A 17500-nucleotide genomic window follows, 5' to 3' on the forward strand; every position below is an offset into this window, starting at 1 on the left:
ACCATAATCCAAAATGACAAAGAGATATGAATATTTTGGGGGGATCCACCATCTGGTATTTGGAAAATACTACTCCACCTTAAATGGTTAGAAATGCCTTTCAAATATCTGTCTAGTGGAATCATTCGTGAAAGGGTTAATAAATCTATTTTTTTCTATTTTGAATTTCAAGTTCCAACTCCAGTCCAGCAAATAAATCTTAATTGAAAGCCAACCTATTACCTTTGTTGGAGCTTTGAGTTTGCTCATTTGTCATAAGAAAAATCTTGACATTTTGGGAAAAAACAATTACTTAATTATTGGCAAAAAGTTAAATCAATACCTCTCTCATCTCTGTCCTTTATTTATGAAGTTACAGATAGCAGTTCGTTAGCTTAGTTTAGCATCAAGACTAGAAATAGAAGGAACCAGCTAGTCCGGCTTTATCATGTTACATAATCCACCTTTCAGCACCTCTTAAAGTCCCTAATTGTTTCCCTTTATTTCCGGTCTTTATACAAAGCTAAGCTGAACAGATGCTGGATTTAGCCTCATATTTAACTGACAGATATGAGTGTGGTATTCTCATGTAACTCTCAGCAAGAAAGGCAATACGCACATTTTCCAAAATGTCAATCTGTTTCTTTAAGTATATTAAGGTTTTTGTGCAGTGTTCACCATTATGGTAGACATATTAGAACTACATGAAAATATGTACACGTAATTATAATTATAATTTTATTTGGAGTGCCTTTACCTTAGCGGTTCATGTTCCATTTCTTTTTGTGTCCCCAATTCAGTGTCTTGTTGCCTCCATTAAAGCCTGCTTATCACTGCTAGTGTCTAAGCTGCGGAGACCGCAGTTTTTCGGTAGGTGGTTTAAGGACTGAGACAGACTGAAAAGACAGTGGTTGTCAAGCGTCCTATTTTGAATCGAAGGAAAGATGGTGCAAACAGCTGTAGACAGCTGGAGTGTGTTTAGTGTTTCAGAGATGAGGGAGAGCACGATTCTTATCTTCCTGTTTCAAACTTCCATCCTGAGCCGTGTTGAACACCTCCTCCGCCGCACTGCTCCTCCAGCGGGACTTGCTCTGCATCTTGTGCCGCACCTTTGCACAAATGCACAGACACATGCTCTCTCACACACACACACACACACACACACACACACACACACACACACACACTCTCTCTCTCTCTCTCTCTCTCTCTCTCTCTCTGTCTCTCTCTCTCTCTGTCTCTCTGTCTCTCTCTCTCTCCCTCTCTCTCTCACACACACACACACACACACACACAGACTTGCAAGCAAACACACATTCTCTGCACCATGCGAGGCCTCACTACTGCCACCGTTGCCATGGTGACTACACTGCATGTTTGAATTAAGCATTACATTACAGCAAAAGCATCTCTCTCTCCCTCTGTCTCTGTTTCTCTCTCTTTCTCCATCCTCCTCCATCTCCTCTGCTCCCTGCTACTGTACCAGAATGTGCAGACCGGTGAAGGAATGAAGATGTTTGATATGGACTGTACTCAGGATGGCGTATGTACACTAGATCTGCAGCGGCTGACGACAGCAGGATGGTTAGGCTCTAGTAAGGCACTGGGGCATCTGTGGGATTTAGAAATCTATCGCTCTACAGTGGTGCATTGAGTGTTAGCTGGTCGATCTCAGATGGAGTAAGCTGATCCAGTTGTACTGTGGGGCTTTTTTAATGAAACTTGAATTCGCTCTAGCATGTAGGGACGGCTGTTGTATGTAGCTTTATGATCTCTGTTTGACTGCATTGCAATACGTTGTTACCGCAGACTTGACATGCTTAACTATCTGACCCACATTGTTTTTATTTTGGTGTTAATAACAGTGTTTATTGTAACCTGCTTTAGAGCCTTTTATTGAAACCTGCAACTCTTCAGTTTGCATTTGGAGCTATCATTTGGTTTGAGTGGGATGATAACAGCTCAGTTGCCTTGTGTGTATACACGGATTGGGAGGCTCCCATGGGCTTTGGGGTATAAAGTCTGCAGCGCATCATTCTCCGTAGCCGTTGAATTTACTGTCATCTCGTCTGCCAGCCCACATGTCATTATGTCCTCCCTCAGGGAGTTTTGTCTGCATATCTGCATGTGGTTCCACATGTGGGAGGATATGCGTGTGTATGTAAGCTGGCTGTGCGTTTCTGTCTGATGCACACCTGCTAAATTCCAGACAGGCAGCATATTAAAAGTAAGATGGATGACCTTCTTCTTCTCCTTGCTACACTTATTTTACTCATTCTGCCTATTGTGGTAGACAAATTCTATTGTTCGGTGTGTAATGGGAGGTTTCAGAGTGGTAGGAATGTCACAAAGAGGACTGAGCTACACATTTACTGCCTCTGGGCTCCTCAACAGAGAGGAATTCTTGCAGCACAAAGACTGAAAAACTGAAAGTTTTGGAAGCAGACAAGTTTTTCAAGCCATCGGACATAAAATGAAGAAGTTGGGCTCCAACCGGAGCCTGAACAAGGTCCTGACTAAGTGCGAGGGGTCTGGTCCGTCTGAATTTGAAAAGATCAAAGTAAAGACAGGATGGACTGGCCGTCTGGGCGATGCCAGGAGAGCTCTGAGCCGCAAAGCCAAAGGATTTTCAGCCCCCTCAACTTCATCCTCAACACCATGCCTTTTCTCCACAGCTCCCCCACCACCCAAGAGAGCTCCCAGTACCACCCTGACACTGCGCTCTAAGTCCATGACCGCTGAGCTAGAAGAACTGGGTGAGTGCCAGAGAGCTGGCATGCAGAGTCCTTACTCTCTTCCTCCTTTTCTGTCACATTTCTGCCTTCCCTTTGTCATTAAAACTTGGTATCTCCTAACTTTTAGAATAGTCACTTCTTCTGTTGGCTTGTTCTTGTCATTTTCCCTCCTCTGCTGACGCAATCTTTTTCCCACCAAGCTTCTGCTCGGAGAAGAAGAGGAGGTGAGTCTGAAATTGACACCTCTCTGAACATCATTAAGATGATTGATCACTGCTGTAAATTTCAGCAGTGATGATTAGATCAGAAGAGCAGAACTCTTGAAATATATGGACTCTCTTTTCCCCATTCCTTTTTTATATCTCTCTCTGTCTCCTTCCGCCCTTAGTGCTCACTCCCTAGTGGTCAACAAGGAAACACAGCAAGCTTGTATAGATAGTGCAATGATTTTGTGCGATACCACAGTGCCTGCCTTCGCATTTTTTATTGCTACATTTTGGAGAAGCTTTTTTTAATCGCAATTTGTATTCTTTCTCGTGTTAGCAATGCCTGATATGATGACACAGCGTTTCCCTGGTCTTATGTCTCAGTATTTAGTTCTGGCTCATTTCCTCCTCAACAGAGAGACTAGATGAGATGTTGGCATCCCAGGAGTCTATGTTGCGTTCTCAGCCCTCGGAGGCAGATTACAGAGCAGCCACTGTCAAACAACGGCCCACCAGCAGGAGAATAACACCAGCAGAGATCAGCGTGAGTGCACCTACACACAGCACACTAGCAGATTGCATATGCCTCTCTGTTGGCATGCATTCAACTCAATCTATCACAACATACTCAGAAACACCTGGACAACACAGCAGGACCACCAGTGCTCACATGTAAGCATGCACTGCTTTGTGCTGCTTCATTCTTGATATTACAGTTTTAAATTTTTCTTCGTTTTGTTCTGCTGCAGTCACTGTTTGAGAGACAAGGAATGACTCTACATGGAGGTCTTCACCCAGGCATTGAGAGAGGTCACATACCACTACCAAAGGGGATGTCCAGGACCAAGTCTTTTGGTAAAACAATCACCCATCCTGTACATATTCAAATCAGGTGAATGATAGTGTATTTATGTACAGTTTGCTTATAGGTCATATAAAGACATGTGGAGAGGAAGGAAGTAATTGCATTTCAACCCCCACAAAGAGTAGCATCTAGAGAGCAATGCAACACATATAAAAAACTGAGGATGAAGCACAAGTTCCTATTGGCAATAAATGTTTTGCCATTTCAAACATTTAAAGGTCCCATATTATGCCCATGTTCAGGTTCATCATCTTGGGCAACTTACTAGATAATGTTTACGTGCTTTAACCTTCAACAAACACTTTATTTTTCTCATACCGTCCTTTGCTGCAGCACCTCTATTCACTCTCTGTCTGAATGCTCCGTTTTAGTGTCTCTTTAAGAAACGTTACGTAACTATTTTACCTCAATATTACAGCTTTAAAGTCCAATTTTTTGTTAGTGTCTTGTAACTGGGTGACTGGTCCTTGTCTCAATCACTTCACCCCACTATTTTGCTTGTTTCTGCGCTATGCAGTGAGCAGGTGGCATCACAGTGCATAGCACTTTATGGCAGTACATCACACACAGCACTAGCTGTCAGTGAATCTGGATCATATTCTGTGGAGGAAATATTGTCCTCTGGCTGCCTGTTTCCTGGAAGCAATCGGTAACTAGCGCACACTGTAGCTACATGTTAGCTCTGGTAGCTGTCTCTGCTTGGAGTACAGGGGGTGTTGGTGTTTAGGCAACTATACCAGCACTTTTGAACTGCTTGGAGGAGGAGGTTTACAGGTCAGGGGCGGAAATGCTCAGTTGAACCAGAGCTGGGTGAGTGGGCAGTGGACCAGGCTCAGCAGCCTCTATGGACATCATGACAGAGGCGAAGAGACCTAAGAAGACACTGATGGACGAAGCTAAGAACAGAGAAAGGCACAGTGACTGAGCAAGAGACAAGAGTACATTTCAGATTGGCTTTTTGTTGTTGGCGACAGCTTCACTAAGTAAAAGACTTTAGACAGATGCAGAACTGAACTTGTTCCTGTTGAATAGTGAGAAATATTGTCTGGCTTGCTAAGGTATATGTCTTGCGATGTCTCACTTGGTTCATGTTTGGATGTGTTAGTTGTCAACTTGCTAGTTTTTGATCATCATCCAAGTCAGACGATTTCGACAGAGGTTTAGGAGGCAGCATAATGCATCCAAGTGTTACTGTCTCCTGTTCAGGTTACTTTGGCTTGGCATCATTGTTCTGAGTTGTGTGCAGCGCTTGTGCAATTTTAACTACTGCATGGCAAAAACGTTTCAGAGCATGCATGTCACTTTAAGACATAAGCTTTCAAGACATTTCATTGGTTTGTTTGATTTCCAATACATCTGACTAATTGTTCAAGAAACCTGGGTTTCTGTATCAGCTCTGCCATGTTTTTATAACCACAGCCAAGCTGACGGCTTTACTGAGGGCGGTGAATGTATAGTTATGACATCACCACCTTCTAAGGGCTCATTTAAAGCCTAAAGTTCATCTCTTGTACACTGACGCGGAATTCTCTTTCTACATCTCTAAACTTTCTACAATATGGGACCTTTAACAAAGCAGTTACACAGTTATTTTACATACATAGAGTACATATGAATACATACCAACAATGTATTTACATGTTCAGAATGTGCAAATGTGCTCATTGGACAATCCTAGAAACAGATTTGCAGAGCAGATGTGCAGCAGCACAGAACCTAATTAAAAAGTAGATACACGCATAAATTATTCATAGTCTTTATTATTAAACACGTCTCCTGTATAAAGCACACCCATTAAATGACTATTGAATTAATTGTTAAATTACTCAAAAATAGTTACAGGTTGTATTTAAATATTGCACAGCTGCCCTTGAGACACCTGATACATTATTAACTGTGTGAGTTAACAGATTTACAGATGGATGCATTACAGTGTATTTTTCATGAAGCAGCTGAGTACCTGCTAGGCTGCTTTAAAATGGTCCTTTTTCATGAGCTTACTTCCTGTCACCAGATGATCTGTGCTCTCCCCTTCCTCATCAGGTGCCACTGAGGAGGATCGGCTGTCTGCCCTAGCAGGCGAGCACAGATTTCCCCGCAGTTCCTCTATGACAGACAGCCTCCGAGACCACTCACAACCCCATCCTATCCCTCCGCCTCCTCAAATGGCACCTCCTCCTCCTCCCTACTACCTAGATACTGGTCCTCCCCCAGCCTTCTGTCCCCCTCCTCCCCCATCTAGGACCCAGAGTCAGGGCCATGAGCCCGGAGGACGCTCCAGCTTCAAGCCCTCCTCCTTGGATTTGCCTTATGAGGCCGCACAGCGGCAGGCCACACAGATCGAGAGACAGAAGAAAGCCCGCTCCATGATCATCCTCCAGGACTCCTCCCATCTACCTGTAGAACCTACAGAAATTCCCCGTCCCTCTGCTGCTACTCCACCTGAGCGAATTAAAAGGAAGGGTCGGGTTATTGACAACCCTTATGCTAATGTGGGTCAATTTAGCATTGGACTATACACACCCACCAAGCCCCAGAGGAAGAAAAGTCCCCTGGTGAAACAACTACAGGTAGGCTGCATGTAGAGGATGGTATTTTGGTCTTCTGTCCCTTTGATTTTGACGCATTTGGTTGATTATTTCTTTGTCTTACTGCAGGTGGAAGATGCACAAGAAAAAGCTAGTATAGCCTTAGCTGCTGCCCACTCCCGAGAGAGCTCACCCTCAGGACGACACCCACACGCCCATGGGCACACACATACCAGCCGTGCAGACTACTACCAGCAGCAGCTGATGGCTGAGCGAGAACGTTTGCGTGCCCAGGGAGAAATGATGTTTCAGGGTAAGGGCCCCTTCGCTGCTGCAATCGCTGGAGCAGTGAAAGATCGGGAGCGTCGCCTAGAAGAACGGAGGAAATCCACTGTCTTCCTTTCTGTTGGGACCATGGAGGGGGCGTCAACCACCAGCTCTGACGCCCCATCTCTGACTCAGTCTCACTCCATCGATGAACGGATGCTCACCCGAGAGCTGGGACAGCTGCCCCCCCCTGCCTTGGCCCTGAGCCCCTCACCCAGTGGGACCACATTTATCCATCCGCTCACAGGAAAGCCCCTTGACCCCAACTCTCCACTGGCTCTTGCGCTGGCCGCAAGGGAGAGGGCACTGACCTCCCAGAGCCAGTCCCCTACTAGCAGCCCAGAGCCTAGGACTAAACAGGAGCGGATAGGCCAGGGCGTAATGTTCATTGACCCTCAGACCAAAGAGTCTCCACATGGGGAAGGGGCATCCACAACTCCTCCTTTTTCGCCTAAAAGCGCCAAGGCAGTGGGGCATGGAGTTGGATCCTCCCTGGCATCAATTTTAGTTCCCCAGCCAACAAAACCACAGTGGGCCACATCACCATCACCTGTATCATTCCGACAGGAGATGGAGGCCAGAGTAGAGGAAAGGAAGGAGGAGAAGAGACTGGAGGATAAAAAAAGTATGTTGATTAGTATTATGGATACGTCGCAGCAGAAGACAGCAGGTCTTATCATGGTCCATGCTACCAGTAATGGCCAGGCTGTCGGGGTGGGTTCAGAACTAGAACAGGCACCTGCCCCAAAGTCCACGGAGCCCAGCAAATCTCCAAGTCCACGGGCTAAATCCCCGAGTCCCACAACCTCCCAGCCCCAGGCCCAGCCTCAAACTCAGCGTCCTGCAAGTCCAGCCCAAGAGAAGGGCCTGGCTCAGGGAAGCTCAGAGGAGGATGTTGATCCGTACACGGTAACCCTGCCTCCTGCAATGTTGACTTCCAGTGACGAGGAAACAAGAGAGGAACTACGCAAGATCGGAGTTGTTCCACCACCAGATGAGTTTGCTAATGGGCTGCTGGCACAGGCACAGGGGACGCCAGTGTCCTCAGCTAAACCTGCCTCCTCTCCCACTACTCCTACAACACCAATACCACACACTCCCTTAACCCCAAAAACCCCAACTGTGACCCCCACGCAGCCTCAGCCTCCCCAGCCCCCACCTCCACCCAATGCAGCAGCTGTCTCAGGGAAGCCCTCTGATCCTCTGGAGCCCCCACCAGTGGGTGAGTCTGGCTCTGCGGCTGACTCAGGCGTGGAGGAGGCTGACACACGCAGCTCAAGTGAGAGAGAGCGAGATCACCATCTTGAAACCACCAGCACCGTCTCCACGGTTTCCAGCATGTCCACGTTGTCCTCAGAAAGCGGCGAGCCTGCCGACACACATACCACGCACACCTCCTATGCCGACGGGCAGACTTTTGTGCTCGACAAGCCGCCAGTGCCTCCCAAGCCCAGACTCAAGTCCCAGATAGGAGGCAGTAAAGGCCCCGTCACCTTCAGGGACCCTCTGCTGAAGCAGAGCTCTGACAGCGAGCTGCTATCACAGCAACAGGCTGCTGCCCTGGCTGCTGCTGCAGCTGGGGGTGCTGGGCTGCCCCCAGGTGGTTCAGCCTCAGTGACTGGACTAGCCCCTACCAAGCCGCGCTACCTCTTCCAGCGCAGGTCCAAGCTGTGGGGAGACCCAGTAGAGCCTCGTGGGCCAGGGGTGGGGCTAGGTATTGGGAGTTTGGGCAATCTTGGTGGGCTGGGACTGGGGCTGGGTGCAGATGAGGGAGCAAAACCATCTGTTATGGGGGAGCTCAGCTCCCGACTACAGCAGCTAAATAAAGACACAAGGTCGTTGGGAGAGGAACCACTGGGAGCATCACTTGACCCTGGCAGGAAGTCACCTGTGGCAGGTGCCAGGTAAGAGAAAACCTAGTGAAATGTACTTCAAAACTGTATTTAACACTGAGTGACAGAGCATATGGTTAAATAAGAAAGTAATTATTTCAAGTCTAATTCATATCTTTTACTCATCTAAGACATCAGAGCAAATAAACTGAGGCATTTCCAATGCACTGCCTCAGAGAGAAGGGTCTGAAATTGATAAAGATTGCGTACTTGGTAGACTTGTTAGAGTTTAATTATTCTCTTTTGTTAATCATCATTTTATATTACTCTTTATTGAAATACTTTTTTATGTCTACAAGGGATAATCCCTCTTGGTTCTTGCAAATGGCAAGCCCACTGGAAGAGAGATTGCAAACACAGAGGCTAGCACTTATTAAAATATCAAAAATATATTACAGACAATGATTAGCAATCTGTAATCTCTTAGAATTTCTCTGGAAAGAGAGGCTGAGTCAAAGACACCAGCTTTAAGTTTTATTTTTGTGCATGATGTGGTTTTACTCATATTTTAAAAATATGCAAATGAATCCTTATTTAAGCCAGTATACTGTGATGGTAAGTCACAATGATAGCCAAAGTCACCAGTATTGTTAGCATTAGTTTCCCTGATATAGTGTGTTAACAATGTTACAACTTTTGTGCGATTCCTCTCTGTTTGTGGTACTTGATGTTAGACCGTCAGTATAGAAAGAGGCATAATCAGACTTGACGCAGTGACACCACAGTAATGTGAAGCAGCACTGTTTTTCAACTATTATCTGTGGGTTTCTTATTTTTCACACCATACCTGAAACAACACTGAAGTCCTTTATATTTCTGCAGATATGAGGACACCGAAGAAAGTAAACCTTAAGGTTATAGCCCCTAGGGTAAACTTCAGTTTTTTTTTTCAATATATATTTTTTTTTCCCTAACAACCTTTCAACTAATCCTATTTAGAGAGAACAACCCTTTTATACACTTTGTTTCATGTATTTTCCTTTAAATATTATGTTACCTTGTTTGCATCACCTGATTTCTCACTTTCAGAATAAATTGTATCTAAAAAATAAAATAAAATATTTGGTTGTAGTACTGGGTGTGAGGACATAGACGTTACATGTCAATACATTAGTGTTACACAGTTTGTGCATGTGTGTGTTTGTGTGTGTGTGGTGTGTGTATGAGGTGGACAATCTGTTGGTGCAAACAAGGTAACAGGGCTTGGAGGCATGCACTTCTTAAAGCCTCTCCTCATGTCACACACACTCACCTTTGGGCTCAAACCTATGACCCCTGCTAGTAGCTTCCCTTCCAACTTTTTCTTGAGCTTTTCCCAGAGTCCTTGTTCAAATAATGCATAATACATCCTTACATCCACAGCTCTTTGCAGCCATCACTGATATGAATTTGATAAGACCAGAAACTGTTGCTTTCTTTCTTATCACCGTCCCCCATCCTGCTGAAATATCAGTGATAACCTCAAAGATTTAAGGATGTATTTAAAAAAAAGTATTTGAACATAACTGAACTATAATGGTGTGTCATGTTAAAACCATCCCCTCACGATCTTGCCATTAGTATCAATTTGAGTGATAAGATAAGGTGTCTTCTCTTTTTACCTACTCAGGTGTTGAATTAAGAGTTTTTCCACAGGTTGTGTTTTTACCGCTTGGCAGGTTGGAAATTAACATCTGACATTTGAAGAACAAATTCAGTCATATTTTGGTTGTCCATTGTAGTTTTACACAGCCATGAAATTGACACTAATTGATGTTAATTTTAATTTTCTGTTTGGGAGAGTCATTTATATACAGTAATTTATCAGAATGTAGCTTTCAAAGAGGAGTTTGTAGGCTCTTTTCGGATGCAGTTGGTTTTTATAGCCTTGTTCCTCTCCTTTCCTCTTTCTTTTCATGTGAATTAGGAGGGTGTAAAAAATGCCTTTCATGTTTGTCGTACCTTACTGCCGACTAAGAGGAGTTGAACTTCACGAATAGTCAATGTAAGATTGCGAAAATGTAAGAATAGACTCCACACAGCTGAAACCAAAGTGCTTCACATTTTCAGGCAGTTTCCATCTGGCTGTCAACTAAATTAGCTTGATAGCCATATCAGAAAAAAGAATGTAAAGTCTCTCTAGAACTGATCAGCATAGTAGCCCACTAGTCATTGGCCTTTAAGGCAGACTTTTGTAACCATAACTGTTGTCCTCTGCATGGGAGTGACCAGTGTAGTTTGGTGTCAACAGAAGTCTGCTGCTACTTCTTGTTGTTGCTTCGGACATCTTGGATGCAGGAATTGTGTAAGCATAATCTTTTCTGTATTGTAAAAGCCTCATGAGCATGTTTTACAGTCCCATCCTTTTACCAGTGTTGTACTATTATTAGTAATCTGTTACCAAAATAGTTTGGGTTGAAAAGCTCATTCATTCCTGTTGCTTAAGACAATACATTGCCCTGGTGACCAAAGAATTGAATATGAAGTCACCATGTGACATCGAGCCAAATTCAGCCATCAATCATTGATCTGTAGCCTCAACAGCATCATGATACCTGGATGGACAAGGTGACCATGATATCAAATACAACATATCATGTATTACTCACTCCTGATGGGGCTCATTCCCTTCCTAAAATGCAATCAAAATCATCCCCACCGTTTCCATCTTGGCAGTTGATTGCCCTTGGCTGTGACAAAGATGATCATGCACACCATTATTTCTCTCTCTCTCTCTCTCTAACTCTAACTCTAACTCTGTCTCTCTGTCTCTGCCTCTGCATATGTTTCTCCTCACCTACTGGAGCATTTCACATAAAGCATAGGCATCCCAGCACCCTTAATTGTAATGTGACTCCATCACTTACCCACCATCCACTGTGTGCCCCATTTAAAACCCTTCAAAAACCATACAAGCTGCTGTATTGTGTGTCTCTCTTGTATCCACTTCGTTCACATGCTGTGTGTCATAGCTTTAGGTGATTTAGACACCCGTGGTTCTCGTTTTATTTCAGTTGTGCTCTTTGGTTTTCTGTTCTTCTCTGTTTATGTAATTTGCATAACTTTGTTTTTGTTTTTCAGTGATTGTGTTAAAGATGGCCATGGTCCTTGACTGAGTTGCATATTGGACACTGTAGGTTTCTTAAACCACACTAAAGCAAAACATTTTGCAATTTCTTTATAAACATTTTTGTGTCTGCTACAACTATAACTAGCAAAAAAGATAAATACATGTATGTATTTCTTTTAGTCAACTTCATTAAAAATAAGTTCCAGAGCAACCTCAAAAGTCAAGGAACATGTGCCTGTCTTTTATTTGTTCATTTATTTGTTTGTTGTTTTTTCTTTGTTCGTGCAGTGTTTGATATGTGAATAGTGTGCTCATTTCTCTCTCATGAAGCCCACTGGTCAGACCTTCTTGTGCTGAAGCCTGCTCTGCTGTCTTTGGCATGTCCATACATCGATACCACCAACGCAGACACACAAACACACACATACACATAAATATATGATCACACATGTACTCACAGTCACACATATGTCAAAGACAGCAGAGTTGGCTGAAGCAGAGGATGAGTCTGGTCGGCAGGCTGCGTCTCATGGAGTGATGCTAACATTCTCTCCCATTGCTCTCTCTCTGCTCACCTTGCATGCTCCGCCCTGCTGCTCTGATCTGATTGGTCTAGAACTGACTGTGCGCCCAGGAGGGCAGGACGACTGTGTAAGTGCGCATGGAGCTCATCTCATATCCGTCGGCTCCCTGTAGTCTGATCATTTTTTTCAGCCTGTGCGCTGCCTAGCCTCCTTTGTTTCCGTTAGTCCTAATCTCACCCACATCAAAGTAGTCAAACACAGTAGAGAGAAAACATGTGCCACACCTGTAACTAAGACACTCACCCACATGCATGAGTTTAACACTTCAACACATTTAGGCCTCTTCTTTCTGCTTCTCCCTGCTTGCACCAAGACTCTCATGTAGCCATAACCTCTTACCCATTCCCTCTTCTCCTTTCTGACCATCTTCTCCTCCATTAGATATGTAGAATACTAATGGCTCAGCAGACACATTTAGACTGTTTCACAATTTCATGTTATGCCTCTATTATTTTTTTAAGAGGATCAGATGTAAAAAAAAAAAAAAAAGAAAGAAAGAAAGAAAGAAAGAAAAAGAAAAGGGGGGGGGGGGGGGAATTAGGTAAACGAGCAGCTTTTGTACCTGCGAAATAGATCTGGAGTGACTGTTGTTGGTAGGATTGGCTTGGTTGGTGTCATTTTCTAAATGGTAGACTTACTGTGTTGAACGCAGTGTAAGCTGCACCTCAGAGGTAATTAAATATTAAACATATTATGCTAATTTTCAGGGTCATTATTTTATTTTGAGTTACCTCTAGAAAAGGTTTTCATGCTTAATGCTTAAAAAAATAAATAAATATACATCAGCGTTCTCATACTGTCCAGTTCTGCAGTTCTGCACTCCCCCTCTTGAAGCACTCTGTTTTGGCTCCTGTCTCTTTAAGGGCCCTCCTAAATACCCGCTCTCCTCTGATTGGTCAGCTCACACATGCCTGAACCAGCATCCCTAACAACAGCAGTGCAGCTGTGCCAATTTTTTCCATTCCAAACTGGACTTGAGGCATAAATTATGGAAATGTGTGTGACTCACAGATGAGCTACTGTTGGTGTGGACTTTGACCTTTTTAACTTTCAAAGTGTTTCACATGCACAAGACCAGATATAAAACACAGAAGGAAAGGAAAGAAAGTAAAAGCATAGTAGGTGTCCTTTAAATCTAATAAAATAGTGAATTAGTAGGTGGTAAAATGTAACTAAGTACAAGTTACATTTCAGATTACAACTTTTCATATCTTTCCTGTAAGTAAAAACCACATATCTTCAAATATGTGGATTTAGAAATGTCCTGATAAACTGGAGTATCAAGTGTTTGTTTATATGTTGAGATAATGTATTTCACATCTTAAACTAAATAAACTATTTGAACTCTTGTGGGATTAGCTGTAGAATGCATTGTCAGATCGCTAGAAACTGAAGATTAAACTACCCTACAGAGTATAAAGTAGTTGAAATGAGCTCAACCGTAAACGTCAAGCCTTTAACAGTGGTTTAAAGACATGATAAATGTCACCATTGTATTCTATATACATTATAATTCTTATTCATAAAAAGGAAATTTATAGGTACTCTGCAAAGCAAAGCTGAAAACCAAATACAGAATTTGTATTCTCACTGAAGGTCTGCCTGCTGTGTATACATGTGGGTGAACGTGTGTGTATTTGTACTCTGGTTGTTTCATATTAAAGGAGACATATTATGCTCATTTTCAGGTTCATATTTCTCAGTGTGTCTACAATTATAGGTTCAGTGCTTCAGTGTTCTCATACTGTCCAGTGGTGCGCCACCTCTGTTCTACTTGTGTCTGAAAGTGTTTTTTTTTAAGCTTCTTGTTAATGTGGTCCATGGTAAAATTCAGACGTCCTTGAGCTCGTGAAGTTACCAGACAAGTGTGTTAGAAAACCCACAGACTATTCAGTTGTTTTCCAGTAGATGTAGGGACACTCCTGTCACTTATCCATCCAAAATAAAGTTAATCCATAGATGTGGACTTTTGTGTTGATTCATGCAGACAACAGAGCAGCTCTCATGCCAAGCTCTTCACTCTCTAGTGTCCGTGGCCTCTTTAGATCTGTCCAGTTTCCCACTGACAGATGTTGAAATGCTGTGGTCCTTTGTTACAGTATCCAGTGAAAGCTGTCCTACTTGCTTGAACTGTTCACATCTTTATAAAACAACAGCAGACAGTGAGGTGGGTGGGACATTCACCTAGGTCACCTAGCTGGAGGTGGTGCTGTGTTACATAGAGATGTAGATAAGTTGCAGAAATGAAGTTGGAACTACAAACAAGGACTGTCAGACGTTTCAGGAGAATTGTTTTGTGTAGGAGAGAAACACTTTGGCGTGGTATATGGACATGTAACTTTTCAGAGGTTTTTCATGCACAAAAATGTGACACAATAAGGGACGAGAAAAAGGCCCAAATAGCATAATATGTTTACTTTAAGATAGGACTTTCAGTGCCTTAAGGTTACTACAGGTTATCTGCAGTTTCAGTGTTAAGCACTAAATCTGCTTGACACTGAAATTCTACTGTAATTCTCAGCCTTATGCTGTATGAGGGTCACAGTCACTTCAAGGAAGCTCACAGTATGCTCTTAACAGGAAGTAGCTTTCCATGAAATTCATCAGAAGAAAAATACTTTTAGTATTGGTCAAAAGAAATGGGTGTAGTGTGAACGTCAGTAAAGGAAGGGTCACCTTATCCTCAAATGAAAGAGTGTAGTGAGTCATACATTATGTCTTATGATTGAAAAGCAAAGTCTGTTATCCAAAGCTGATCTCAGAAAAATGTTTCTTGCCTTTTTGATGTTGTGATGTGAGACGAGCTTGCTCAGTCTAACAGTCATTAACTTCTAGCCTACACTAAAAAAAAAAACTTACTGCAGTTTATACATACTGTTTAACCCAAAGCTTGTTTCCCCCTTTCTTCTTCTTTATTTTCACTTTTTCCACCTTCATGTCGTCTGTTAACACTCTTGAAACCCTCTCTCTGTCTCCACCAGACTTTTCAGCAGCCTAGGCGAGCTCCACACCATTTCTCAGAGAAGTTATGGCACTACATTCACAATCCGCCCTGGCAGCCGTTACCCCGTCACCCGACGCACCCAAAGCCCAGGTTCAGGCTCACCTGATCGGGGCGACCCTCTCGGACGGTTCTCAAGCTACGGCCTACCGACCTCGCCAACTACACCACCACAAACCATCCTCAAATCCTCCAGCCTCAGCCTACCCCAGGAGCCTAAAGAGGTCCGCTTTGTAATGAGGAGCTCCAGCGCCCGCTCCCGCTCTCGCTCCCCATCACCATCACCTTCCCATTCCCCTGGGCTGGGGTCACCACTTTTAGCCCTACGGCCGTTCCACCAGAAGCCCCTCCACCTCTGGAATAAATACGACGTCGGAGACTGGCTGGAGAGTATCAACCTGGGGGAGCACCGAGCAGGGTTTCAGGAACATGAGATCGAAGGCTCCCACCTCCCAGCTCTAACCAAGGATGACTTTGCAGAGCTGGGAGTGACGCGAGTCGGACACCGCATGAACATTGAACGAGCACTAAAACTGCTGCTAGAGAGCTGACCCCTGCCCTGAGACACAGCAACAGATGGATAGAAAGATAAAGAACGGGCAAGACATGGAGTTGATGAAAGAGAAAAGACAGGAACCGCTCCTCTTTTACTCTGGCTGCTTTTTATGTTCGGCATCACAAATGTTTACCTGTTGTCCTTAGCGACACATCGCGTTCCCGTTCTGCATTATTCCCCTGCACTTGGCACTGCACTGAAGAGGAGGAGTCAATACATTCATCCCCCTCGACTCGGCCCTAAGTGTCAGCCCACCTCCTTGCCTGCAGCCAATTAGATCGGACTTCAAAATGGGCTTTGGTCTTTCTTTGCCGAGGAGAATCGCATGAGCTCCAATTAAAACATTTGATTTGTGAACGCTTCAGTTGTTCCCTTAGTAACGCCCACATGCTCTCTCTCACTATTCCCTCCTCTCCTCTCTACCTCTATCCCTCCATCTATTAGGCCTCTGGAAGCCTTTTGCAGTTTGAGTAAAGGAGGAGGAGGAAGAACTTTTCCTTTCCAAACAGAAAGCTCAGTTGCCTTTCAAAATATTTATACAGAGATCAACAACGATGGACACAGGACTATGGACATAGTGCTGACACAGCTCTGAAACGGTGTGTCTGCTCTATACCTGCTGTTGTTTTTAAACCGAAGACTTTAAAGCCCAGAGGTGGAGCTCCACAAAGTAAACCACAGGAGAAACCCCTCCGCCTTGGTACCCAGACTGTGCTATCTATTATATTTGGAGAATGTTTAACCAACACTCGTGGCTTTTTTCATAATCAATTTTTTGGTTTTCCAAAGGGAATATTATATATAGGTATTATATGATATATATGTATCTAAATATAGCTTTCAGAAGAAAAGACAATGTTGCAAAGATGAAATATAATAAACTAATCTGCGCCTGTTTTTGGTTTTTAGTATAGAAGGCAGAGAGAAATCTTTAAAATTTATTCCACCAATAGTTTACTCATTTCTACCAAATATATATATATATATATATATATATATATATATATATATATATATATATATATATATATATATTTGAAATTAAAAGACGTATATAGATATGGAAATGAAATTTTTGTCATAGGTATACAACTTTCCTTATGGTCACCCTTTCTTGAACCGTAGCATGACGAATTGCATCACGTGTTGGACAGAGTTTGTTGTTTGTTTTTATTTTCTTACGGTCTTCCTTCATACTAAAGGGCATCCCATAATGTGAGGCTGAGACCCCAGTTGACACCCATCCCTACTGCTTCAGCTACAGACCTCACTGACGTGGTTCAGACTCTTTCCACGACGACACACAGTAAGGACCGCGTACCGAGACAGCTTAATTGGTAAACGGGGCTCTTCATCTTTTGCCTGCAGATCACTCAGGGATGGAAGTTTGGGGCACTAGCATGGAGAGGTTGTTGGCTGTTGTTACAATACCATCCATCAAAATTCTTACCTATGGGGACAATTTAATACCACCGCAGTCTGAAAAATGCTAGAGGGCTAGTAAAATTTCCATCCCTGTGACCCCCTGATGATGCTTCTCAGACCAGACTTTTTACCTGGCCGATAACCAACAAAGATTTGTCATACAAGGGCTTTTAGGAGCGAAGCATAAATGATGTGCCCTCTTAAAATGCCACTTCAGGAAATGTGCGTGTAGTTTATCAGGTTGTGGGGATGGGAAAGCCTCTGTAAGGTCTTAAAGAAAATTCAGTAATTTACAACCTGTCTGTGTCTTTGCAACGTCGCTGCTTCGCTGTTTCTCTACAGTTTACTTAGTG

General features: G+C 43.5%; 1 protein-coding gene across 2 annotated transcripts in view; it reads left to right on the forward strand.

The window, feature by feature from the left end:
• shank3a (SH3 and multiple ankyrin repeat domains 3a) overlaps positions 1–17500 on the forward strand; it is a 170446-nt gene that overhangs the window by 151089 nt on the left and 1857 nt on the right. The window contains exons 20-26 of one of the 2 annotated variants that reach the window (XR_005076449.1): positions 2655–2735; positions 3337–3464; positions 3670–3775; positions 5829–6355; positions 6443–8544; positions 15147–16422; positions 16925–17500. The exon at positions 16925–17500 is cut by the window's right edge and continues 1857 nt beyond it. Coding sequence is in view for 1 of the 2 variants with exons in the window: in XM_037107024.1 (XP_036962919.1) it covers positions 2655–2735; positions 2915–2938; positions 3337–3464; positions 3670–3775; positions 5829–6355; positions 6443–8544; positions 15147–15717 (3539 nt within the window). In the remaining variant the exon portion in view is untranslated. Of the gene's footprint in view, positions 1–2654; positions 2736–2914; positions 2939–3336; positions 3465–3669; positions 3776–5828; positions 6356–6442; positions 8545–15146; positions 16618–16924 lie in introns of those variants that run through there. The other variant, XM_037107024.1, reaches the window with a different exon arrangement.

The sequence above is a fragment of the Acanthopagrus latus genome, chromosome 8 (assembly GCF_904848185.1).
Source record: "Acanthopagrus latus isolate v.2019 chromosome 8, fAcaLat1.1, whole genome shotgun sequence".
Taxonomy (NCBI): Eukaryota; Metazoa; Chordata; class Actinopteri; order Spariformes; family Sparidae; genus Acanthopagrus; species Acanthopagrus latus.